Source organism: Schistocerca serialis, chromosome 7, assembly GCF_023864345.2.
Source record: "Schistocerca serialis cubense isolate TAMUIC-IGC-003099 chromosome 7, iqSchSeri2.2, whole genome shotgun sequence".
NCBI classification, from domain to species: Eukaryota; Metazoa; Arthropoda; class Insecta; order Orthoptera; family Acrididae; genus Schistocerca; species Schistocerca serialis.
This window is the reverse complement of record NC_064644.1, coordinates 347977334-347989484: the sequence shown is the minus strand read 5'-3', so window position 1 is coordinate 347989484 and position 12151 is coordinate 347977334. Positions and strand designations below refer to the sequence as shown.

The 12151-nt window shown below is 44.1% G+C and overlaps 1 protein-coding gene across 1 annotated transcript in view; it reads right to left on the bottom strand.

The window, feature by feature from the left end:
- The window catches only part of LOC126412508 (vascular endothelial growth factor A-like), a 108056-nt gene extending 96340 nt beyond the window's left edge, over positions 1–11716 (bottom strand). The window contains exon 1 of the mRNA XM_050082135.1: positions 11518–11716. Within this exon, the coding sequence (XP_049938092.1) occupies positions 11518–11700 (183 nt within the window). The 5' untranslated portion in view covers positions 11701–11716. The remainder of the gene's footprint in view (positions 1–11517) is intronic.
- Between the last annotated feature and the right edge of the window lie 435 nt (positions 11717–12151).

Here is a 12151-nt window from a genome sequence, read left to right as displayed (position 1 = left end):
GGCCCGTGCATCTGACTTCGGGGTCTTCGTCTTAGCAGAAGCTGATGAAAGGGGCTGGTGTCTGTGGGGTGATGGGAGGAAGAGGAGACGTCGACCGCGCGATCTTAGCACTGGCCGAACGGACGACCGTGGTGCTGAAGGTCAGATCGCATGTCTGGGTTGCCACCTCCCTGGTAGTCCGAGGAGAGGCGAGGACAGTACTGTATTTCCCTGCTGGGAGCAGCGTGGGCTTCCTACTAGCCAATAGCGTGCGAGCAGCCGAGGTGGACACTTTCTCTTTGACCCGAATTTCTTGGATACAGCGTTCTTCCTTATAGACAGGACAGTCGCGGGAGGATGCGGCATGGTCACCCTGACAGTTCACACAACGAGGAGACGGAGGTGGACAGTCACCCTCATGGGCATCCCTGCCACAAGTGACACATTTAGCCGCATTGGAACAAGACTGTCGAGTGTGATTGAAACGCTGACACTGGTAGCAGCGCGTAGGTGTCAGGACATAGGGGCGAACAGAAATAGCCTCGTAGCCCGCCTTGATGCGCAATGGCAGCTTAACACTATCGAAGGTCAAGAAAAGTGTCCGGGTCGGTACAAGGTCATTGTTGACCTTTTTAATGACCCTATGGACAGCCGTCACGCCCTGCTCAGCAAGGAAAGATTGAATCTCCTCGTTAGTCAATCCGTCGAGGGAGCTAGTATAGACCACACCACGAGACGAATTCAAAGTTCGGTGAGCCTCCACCCGGACAGGGAACGTGTACAGGTGGCTGTAAACAGAACCTGGATTCATCCGAAAAAATGACGTTTTGCCATTCGTGCACCCAGGTTCGTCGTTGAATACACCATCGCAGGCGCTCCTGTTTGTGATGCAGCGTCAAGGGTAACCGCAGCCATGGTCTCCGAGCTGATAGTCCATGCTGCTGCAAACGTCGTCGAACTGTTCGTGCAGATGGTTGTTGTCTTGCAAACGTCCCCATCTGCTGACTCAGGGATCGAGACGTGGCTGCACGATCCGTTACAGCCTTGCGGATAAGATGCCTGTCATCTAGACTGCTAGTGATACGAGGCCATTGGGATCCAGCACAGCGTTCCGTCCTGAACCCACCGATTCCATATTCTGGTAACAGTCATTGGCTCTCGACCAACGCGAGCAGCAATGTCGCGATACAATAAACCGCAATCGCGATAGGCTACAAACCGACCTTTATCAAAGTCTGAAACGTGATGGTACGCATTTCTCCTCCTTACACAAGGCGGCACAACAACGTTTCACCAGGCAACTGCTGTTTGTGTATGAGAAATCGGTTGGAAACTTTTCTCACGTCAGCACGTTGTAGGTGTCGCCACCGGCGCCAACCTTGTGTGAATGCTCTAAAAAGCTAATCATTTGCATATCAAAGCGTCTTCTTCCTGTCGGTTAAATTTCGCCTCTGTCGCACGTCATCTTCGTGGTGTAGCAATTTTAATGGCCAGTAGTGTATTACGCGTGATTGAATCAGGCTGGTTAGTACGGTCGGAAGCCTGTTAAATGCGTCTCACAACGACACAATCGTTGTGGAAGAGAGTAGGGAGAATGTTGGTTGGAGTCAGCAGTAATGGCCCAGAGTGATTTTCGCTAAGATAAGTGATTTTCACCACCAGTTGGTGTGGAGAGAAGAGAAAACACGTTACACTCCACAGAATGTTTATGAACGTCATCCATATGGCGAAGCTTTATGGTGTGCGCAGGCATTATGCACAATGGCCGCCGCGTATCTTTGCGCGAGGTACCGTTACAGCACAGCGGTATTGCATGGAGATTATTCTGGGTCATATCCGTCTGTTTAGGAGTGCGGTAGGTCCCGACTTTTCGTTTATGGGCGACAACGCCCGCCTACAGGGGACCACTGAGGGGTATGACTCCCTGGAAAGTGCAGACATTGAACTATGGAATGACCTGCGTACCTCCCGGACATAAATCATACACACTACAGCGCATGCCTGGAATGCCCTTGACAGACGTGCTTCTCAACGACTACCACCTCCCCGAGCCGTGCAAGAACTGAAAACAGCCTTGGGAGAGAAGCAGGACAACATCTCCCATGGAGTCTTTAATAGTTTTGTAGCCAGCTTGAATAACAGGTGCAAAATGTGCATTAGTACCTGCGAGGGCACAGGGACAGGGTGGTATGACATCTGTTAAGACATCAAGAAATAACTCCCATGGTACTAGAGGGAGCTGTAGAGTGCAAAAACTGTAGGGGAAGGCAGATATTGGAATACTTCCGGCAAATAATTGAGGACGTAGGTTGCAAGTGTTACTCAGATGTAGAGGCTGACACTGGAGAGGAATTTGTGGCGGGCCGCATCAAATCAATCAGAAGACTGATGACTTAAAAAAAAAAAACAGAAAAAAAAAGAAAAAGGCATATTCCTTACCGAGAGTCCGATATGGATATTTATGTTGTGAGTCTGACCTGTGTCAAACGCGAACTTTGTTAGAGTCTCTTATCCTGTTTTCTCACGCGCTGTAATCTGTACCATTTTCGTTATATATATATATATATATATACATATATATATATATATATACTACTCCACCTCTATTATTTACTCAATGGGTATCAAATTTTATAGGGATGGTGTTCAGACTGTGCGATGCAAAATTTGTTAGTAGCGTCGGTATTATGACTAGCTGTTACGCGCCGGTACTGTTATGGCGACGTAGGGCTTCAACACAAGCATCGGTGTGCATTACAGTTGAAGACAGTCAACGTGTGTCTAGACAAGGTGAGCAGGGTTTTACTTGTAAAGCTGTATTATCAATATATCAACAATAATGCTGCTACTCTTTGCGAGCATTGACCCATTAAAGGAATACAGACAGGTCCTCTTTACGCATTGTGTTTGAAGAACATGCCTCGGAAGTTCGAAGTAACTGGCGATTTGGGAATAGCTCCTGGGAGAGGCCGACGGCTAATTGCGCCACAAACTGTTGAAGTTACTGTTGCCATGGCTGAGAATGCTGGACGCAATGTGTGATCTTAAAGGAGTGCACGAACTGCCATGGCATGACTATTCCATAGCCCACCGTTCGAAAAGTGCTGTAAAATTGTATCTCTAGTTTGGTTCTAGGCTGTTGTGTATGCAGATGGCTGTTACACTGAGCACCGTTTGCAACGTGGAACGTAAGCATGGCACGCAATTAACAAATGTCAATCTCTAATGTGGAAATTAGAATGTGTTCCTTTCAATGGTTTGTTCGTTAGTTCCCTTCCGCGAATGATGACAATCCCTCCACAAAGTTTCATTGTCCTACAATGACTCGTTTTTCATGGGGTGCCTGTCAAGTAGCGAAACTTTAATTAAACAACCCTTTGCTTCTTAATCTCGATGGCGCTTAAGTTGGAACTCAAAATTGTTAGAACAGATTTTAAGGTCAGTTTGGCAGTGCGGGAGGCCATATTGCTTTAAATCATCATCTGCAGCTTTCATCAATCATTTTTCCTGTTACGAAATGGCGAAACACACAGATCCAGTTATGACAAAGTGATGAACTAGCTTTCGCTTTCAAGAGAACACCTGTCACTACAAGACAGATTATAACAATGCAGGCTGAACACACTGCCGAAGTCTTATTTCTACATTCGGTGTGTTACCTAAAGTTTCCCAAGTTTGAATTTCGCTCGCAAATGGTTACTAGTGCACCGAAATACCGATATGTCCACCTTGCATCTGTGGCCAAGCGGGTGCGAGTCGAATGGTTACCTTAGATGGTGGGCTTACTTCTATTGCGTGTCCACGAGTTTGCAGTTTGGCAATGGATGACCTGAGAAAGCAGCATGTGTGTACAAATTTGTTTTAAACTTGCGAAAACCGCTGCAGAAAGGCACAAATGTTGAAGCAAGCTTTTGGTAACAACGTTTTATGTCAGAACTTATGAATGTATCCTGTGAGAAGTATTTAACATGAGAAGGACTGAGGGGAAATATGTGATACGACTGCTTCAAGGTCATCAGCAGTCTATAGGGAAATTAAAACGACTGCTTCGAAGCGATTCAAACTTACTACTTTCAAAGGTTGCTACTGCAAATATGGCTGAAGGAAATGTTGGCATCAGCCCGAAAGTTGGTTTAAACATGGTAATGCTTTACTAGACATAATGGTCAGTTATACTTGGACTTGCAGTTTAATGTGGAATCCGAACCATGGTGCAACTCCGGCATTTTTCACGTCAACAAACACTGCTACAGGAAAAAAGTTATAAATGACACTAAAACCCTAGGTCTAACTGGGGATCCAACCAAGACAAGATGTGGTCTAGCACTATTACTGAGCCACACGCAGCAATAGCTACAATGAAAGATTCCTTCAACTTGAACCGGAGACGAGAGTAGCGTTAAGCCGCCACCACCGCCTCCTCCTCTCCCTCTCTCCCGTAATATGTATATACGAGCTGCGTCTGGAAAGTTCCGTGACCACAGCACCTCGAGCGATTCCGCAAGTAGGTTTGCTAACCGTTTCAAACAGCTTTACGACCTATGTTAAAAGTGTGTTGTAGCTAGGAGTGATTCCTTTGAAGGCCAGTGAAGGTATTTTGTCTGTAACTATTCTTTCCTTTATTGTCAGACCATTCACCGCAGCCGGCCGCGATGGTCTCGCGGTTCTAGGCGCGCAGTCGGGAACCGCGCGACTGCTGCGTCGCAGGTTCGAATCCTGCCTCGGGCATGGATGTGTGTGATGTCCTTATGTTAGTTAGGTTTAAGTAGTTCTAAGTTCTAGGGGACTGATGACCACAGCTGTTAAGTCCCATAGTGCTCAGAGCCATTTGAACCATTCACCGTACATTTCACATGCAACTGGTATATCGTGATGTTTTAGAACGTTTGCAGTATTATACACTCGCTGAACTCGCCAGACTTAGCTGTGTGTGACTTCCTTCCCCTTCCACAGGATGAACATCGGGTAAAAGAGGTGACGATTTACCGGTGGAAGAGATTTAAGCGGAATTGCAGAGGGTACTAAGCAGCCTAAAAAAAAAAAAAAAAAAAAAAAAAAAAAAAAAAAAGACTTCCGTGGTGCATTTCAAAAGTGACAGAAAAGTTGAGAACGGTGTATTCAACTCCCGTGGGGATTACATTTGGAGGCGATGCTGCAGAGTAAGAGCTAAATAAGACATAATTTCAACTAATGTATCATGTGAACTTTTCGATAAGACATCCAGAAAATCTCTTATGATATTGTTAAACGGAAACATGAGGAAGACTAGAATTTAACATCTCGTGAACGTCGGTATCTTAAGGACAGAGGAAAAGAAGCGACAACGTGCTGTTTATGAATCCATCCTCTAATGCTGTAGGGAAACCAGGATGTTCTCACAGGGATACTATGTTCGCTCCCGGCATCAACGGTCAGTAACGCAGATTTGAAAAGGGTCCGGCTCATGGTGTTCTGCATCTTTTGTTGAAAGGGCCGGTCAACAGCAGTTGAGATTAGCAGCTGCGGCCGAGGGCCAAATACCTGCTGTCCTGGGGAAAACTTGTATTCATGTTTACCCCGGCTACGCTCATTGTCTGCTTCCAACGCCCCTGGCTGCAACGCTAATGATCTGAAAGCAGACCCCGACGTCGGTCTCTTAGCGGTACGAGAAGAAATTTTCGCAACAGCTTTGAATTTAGGCTTTAATATCTCCGTAAAAGGTGAGGAGAACGGATGGTTACCTTCATTTAGTGGTTTTCTTAAATCGCTTCTCCCGCACGACTCTCTCGGCAATGCCGCGGGCGATTCCTTCTGTTGTCTCTGTTGAGCTTGAGAAGACAGTAGCAGATTTTCCTATCCCACGCTTGTCCAAATCTGAGATTGTACTACATGTTAAATGATTTTGTTATGGGAGTAAGGTCAGCTTCCCTTGCTTCTTTCGGTTCGACAAGTGTGACCAAAATAAAAGACCGCTTACATTGAATTCTCGTCGAATCATCTTTGAAATATAATAATTGTCCGCACTAATACAATCAATATGTGATCAGCATGTCCCCTAGCCGGAAAATTGTGGGGTACTTTTGATTTCTTCCATTCTATATCGTTTTGCGGTGCTGAATCCGAATCTGTGGTTTGTTAAAAAAATTTCGTGACGCTACCTTCAAAAATGCGAATGTGAAAATATTTATTGGCGTTTTTTTCCCATAACTCACTATCTTTTCGTAAATGACACCCTGTTCATAATGGAAGTATGGAAAATTATCTACAGATTTCACTATTTAGGTTTTTTCCGACGAACCGTTGTCACTCAAGCGCTAGTTGAAAACTGGGGGCCAACAAACCGCTGCTGCTTCGCCTATCTCGTTCCAGTTCAAAGGAACGACTTAAACACAGCAAATATCGACTTAAGATAGGAGGTACAAACAGCTGACGACCAGACTTCAGGAGTGCAGTGTAACTGGCAAGTCCCGATCATTGTACGCATGCTTCTGAGCTGGTAGACATTTTAATCAAGGCCTCGATGTTGCAACCGAAGCGGATAATCGTGTCTTCCGAGGCCACGTTTCAAGGTTGTTGTATAACGGCTACCCATGCTAACATTAACTTTCACCTCCCCCTTTCGCTTCCGCGGACATAAAACAGAAACTGATGAAGTACATCGCTGCTTCAATGGGAGAACGTGACGTCGATTAAGGAGTTCACTGCTACAGAATAAGGAAACCACATTCACCCAGGCCAACGAACCTGTTGAAAACGTAAATTTTATAGCATTTGATCAAATATGAACAAAATTCTCTTGGAGCAGTGAACATTTACGCCTGTTTGCGTTTTAGAACACAAACGATGCAGGTACGTTAGGTCTGTTTGATTGTGTTACGTTGAATGTAAACGGAAGGTAAGAGAAAAGGTGAAGAGAATTAAGGATTTATTCCTTAATCCCGCTATCCTGAACTGAGATTTTCCAAATTCACTTAAGCAATATGATTATTATTGTGGTTATTGTTATTTTCGTTTTGGCATTTGATAGTTCGACGTTTTCTTGTTCTGATCTTTCACTTATAAAATTCTGAAGCGTATGACATTCGATGTTCCTGCGTCGTTGACATATTTTCATTGCAATTAAAAACTTAAATACACACTGTCCGAATTAAACTGATTTCTCAGCCATTTTGTTGGGTCAAAGCAATACTTCGTATGTACAAAATTACTGCGACATAAACACTTTGTGATGTTTAACAGTAAAGAAACCACGGCAGCTCCAAAACATAGTGACCAAATCTGGAAGGAAGCATATCGTCAAAAATTTACACAACGCTATACTAGATTTCTGCAGACTAACCATGCTTTGAATTTGTGGAAAGGGAGTCAGATGCTTCCGTTTAGATATTTGACAGATGAATTCGCGTGGAGAATAAGCACTCATTTCTAATCGCATCTCCTGTTTTCACTAGCATATGTTCGAACGCGGGATATTTTGGGGTTTGGTAAGGGTGTGTGCAGTTGATATCAAGACTCCATTGAGTATGATAGAGAGTTTATGTAATCAAAATAATCTACAGAACAAGTTATTGTCATATAGATCTCTTAGGCAAGTCGATGAAGGAAGTGAAAGAATCCTACTGCGTTTCTCAACCACCGTCTCGCGAATAAGAGTCAGGTGTGACGCTAGATTTTTTTGTCTTCTAATCTTCCGCAGATTAAAGATCTAGAACAGAACAAATTTATGGCCAAATCATTTCTTGGAGTAATAAAGTTGCCAAATTTGTAGCTCATAGTAGTTCGCCAATAAAAAATGTATTGTGTGTGTTTGGTTTTTTGAATCGTGGAAAAAAAATCACATGTAGGGGTCGCGGAAGTTTGAAACTTACTTTGGTATACCTCACTGAAAAAAAAAGTTGAGGAACGCTGCCCTGGAGCAAATAGTCGGATCAGACCTTTGTGGAAACCTAAGTGCACATTGTTTATCCATCCTACACTACACACAAAGCTAGCCAAATATGAATACTATAGGAATCTATATGTTTCTCTGGAATTTTCAAGGATTAACTCTTTCTTTAAAATACCTGGTGGAACATTCATGTATTTTTACTGTTCTGGACGACGTATTTGGCTCTGTATCGATTTATGACAAACAGCGGAAGGAAGTCCCGACGAAGACCGGATCCTGCGGCTTCGAAATACGTAACCCAGTGCTGGTAGCACGCAACTCTTTTAATCCGAACTTGTTTATCGCTACTGCAGCTTTGCCGGTGTAGTCTGGCGGGCACCACTGACATTTCTACGCAGAAGGGACGCCTAACCGTAGCAAATTAAAAAAAAAAATGTAATTCAGAAGTCATCAGAAAACTTTGCACCGTTCTGATGAAAACACTTCACGGTCCGACACAGAACTTCAGCGTGCGTGCGCATACACACACACGCGCACAGACATGCACGCAGTAGGTTTACGCATGAATTGTCACAAATATTTCGTGCGAGGAAGATCCACGAGGCTCTACAGAGGTAATAACAGCCTGGTCGGCAATGGAAAATATTCGAACCTCTATCACGATTTTAGTTTACTCCTTGTTATGATTGGGATAATTCCTTCAACAGAGCAGACCCTTTACGCATCACTGCCAAAAGTGAAATTGTAAATAAAGACTTTGTCGACAGAGATAAAAATGTAACAGCAACAAACTGTTCGCTAATCCGAACTAGTTAGATTCCTTCAAATTTATTATGGTTCAAATGGCTCTGAGCACTATGGGACTTAACATCTGTGGTCATCAGTCCCCTAGAACTTAGAACTACTTAAACCTAACTAACCTAAGGACATCACACACATCCATGCCCGAGGCAGGATTCGAACCTGCGACCGTAGCAGTCGCGCGGTTCCGGACTGCGCGCCTAGAACCGCGAGACCACCGCGGCCAGCTTTATTTTGGGACAGTCCTATTCTGTTAATATTTGTTCTGGTTCGTCGGTGCCGAATGTTGCAAATAAACTTAACATAATCAAAAATAATCCCGTGAAACAGAAAAAAATTGAGATTGTAAATTCAGCACATCGAAATCTAGCATTAATTCCACACGAATGCGTTATATGTATTTCGCAGCCCTAGACAGCCGCGTAGGACGTCGAAATTTGGGCAGAAGTTCGATAAAATTATTAAAAATTGCCTTTTAAAGTTACGTTGACGGCTGTTTATCCCCTGGTACTGGTACATGAGCTCTCAGAGTGTCGGCTCCTCGTATCTAAGTCCAGCTGTTAAAAAACCACTTGACGTACAACAACACATTATCCTTCGAACTCAAATACTATCTTACACCTTGTCATACTAAAAGCTTAAAACCTCAGATTTCGTGACCGAACTTACATTGGTGGCACAGACGCAAAAATAAAATTGTCGAGAAAATTACTACTGATCCTTCACACAGTACCGGCCACAATTAATTTTTTGTATTGTTGTTTCTCGTGGTGTTTCTATACTGATCTTTATAATTACATCTTACTTCTTATCACTGAATTAACCTACGTATTCTAACTGTGGTACTTTTATCTGATCAGTATAATATTACAATTTAGAGCTTCGTTTTCCGCATTACGTGTGTACTGCTAAAACTGATCTTTTGTTGTGGGCCAGAGGGAAGGGGTGGCGAGGGGGAGGCCAGAAGCCAACGTACCTTGCAGAGCCGGTACCGTGCAGCACAACACTACCCCTGTTGTGCGAAAAGTAGCTTTTGTACCTATTTTTGGCTGTAACTTATATTTACATTTTTAACACATTTAATACAACGTTGGGACATTGAGTTTTTCCTATGTTATATACCGAAACACGCATTCATTCAAATTAAGTGATGCTTTGTAACACACCTCTGTTTCTGTGTGCCTCTTGACTAGTTTTGAAAATAATGACACTTTCTTTTACTCCTACGATGCGCTTACTACATTCGATAAGCCAAAACAGTGCCAAATCAAAACCTAGGTTTTCCGGACCGTAGTGAGTTTGCAGAAGACTCGCGAATAGGCAGCTATTTCGGGCTCTAGTCGCGCCCTGGCATGTAGTTTCCCATTAAAAAAAAAAAAATGTTACACATACTCACAATGTATTTATGTAGCAGATGTTTTCACTTTCATAGCTAGCAATTGTAATTCACTTGCCATTATTGACGAAGTTAAGTGTGTTCTTTGTATTTTCGTCTCACTGAAGTTAATGCGGAACAAGAACTGTTTCACTCACTGACGTATCATGACTTTCCGACTAAGCCTTTAACCCCCGAGTAGGAAATAAAAAAGATCTCATCAATTTGTCCGTTTATGCAAGGATGGTTCATGAAACTGTATCGCGAAACGGATGTGCCTTAGCTGTCACTACTTTCTCCCAGCAAGTTCAACATACACATTGGAAACAAATTATGGTGGTTAGAGCTATGCAGCGTTTCCACACGGTGCATCTACATAAAACGCACAAAAATACTCGACGCAGATTTGTGTTCGTAATAGAGCTTTTCTAAATGTGCGGTGCAGTTTTAGCATCTAAAGCGACAGGTTAGGTCAATATGCCAAAGTGATTTCTTCATTTGTGTGGCCATAGTGTCCGAAAACTAGCCTTCAGTTGGCAACACTACACATACACAACATACAGACGTAATTTTAACCACGAGAACGTAAACAAACACTATTGGTACCACATTTTGTCGTGTTTCACGAAATTTGTAGTGGTGGCAACCAATGTAACATTAAATCAAAAACAACCGTGACAGTACCTCGAACGTGTGCGAACAGACGAAGTGGAAATATAACAAATGCTACCACTGTCGGCGTTTTAAATCAGTAAAACGAAACACGTATCGTAATAAGTGCATATTTTTTTGTTTTGTTCTTGTTTAGAAATTGCATACATGGATTTTAAATATCCGTCGATAAATGTCAGAGTAACTTTCATATGGAGCTTACTTTGACATGTTACGCTATTGATCAATCTGTTAGCACAGCCTTTACTTCGAAGCCACATTCGTCGGCCCCGCCAACTCACAACAGAATTATCATCTTTAATCCTATCCTAGACATTGAGTTAACGCTACAAACCTATCCGTCGCCACAACTAAGATTTCACAGAGAATATATATATATATATATATATATATATATATATATGAGAGAGATAGAGTGACAGGGGAGGGGAGGGAGCGGGAGGGAGGGAGGAGCGGGGCAAACTGCTTGAACTCTTTGATTTTATCCATACTGGATGAGTGGTCGTGGTTGTGAACGACAATGTTAAAAAATATATCGGCTCAACAAGTGGTTGACCCGATATATTTTTTAATATTGCTTGAACTCTATATAATCACGTAGGAACCAGAAACCGCAGCGAAACTCTCCGTTGCGGCCGGCCACCATCAAGACTCACGGTAATGTAAACAGGTGCAGGTGTCAGCGTGAAGGACGTAGCCAAGAAGCGTGAACGCCTACCACGATCGTAGCCACAGCTGTCAAAGCGCTGCGTTCGACTGCAGCAATCGAGTGGAAACGGAGCAGAAAATATACCGATAGGCGCGGGTATTAGCACTCGCATACCTGCATTGGCGGGTGTTTTGGAGCCTGGGTGCTCGTCGTCGACGTGGTGGTGATGCGCGGTATCTTGATGCCCCGTCGCCTGCTGTAGCCCTGCCTAGCGAACTCTGCCGCGCCCACCACCTGCAGCAGCAGTAGCAGCGCCGTCGCCGCGCAGAACGCTCCCCTCCACGCAGCTGACACCATCCTCACCGGCCGACTGTCGTAGAGCTACTGAACACCTGCCGCGGCGCACCGGCAGACAAGTAGAACGGCTCGAGGCGAAGCTGCTGCCACCTGGCGTGAAGGGACTCGCAGTTTGCGTCACGTCCAGTATCTTCGGGCTTCCCCGAAAAGATTGACGGGCTCCGCTCTCGACTCCAGTGGACGGAAGTCGTCGAGACGCAGGAGACGTCGTTCCTGCGGATTTCTCGGGAATTGTGAGACACGCAGAGCTGTATTAGGATGATCAGAATGTCAGCCGAGGAGTACGTCAGAATTGTGGCATATCACCTACTCTTTTTGATATGTGCATATATGAGGTAATTAGATAATGGAGGTCATGAGTTTGTCAACATTAACAATACCAATTCCCACACTTTCCACCCTACTGCAGGCGTACCCAAAGGGATTGTCCTCTCTCCCCTTCCTTATATTC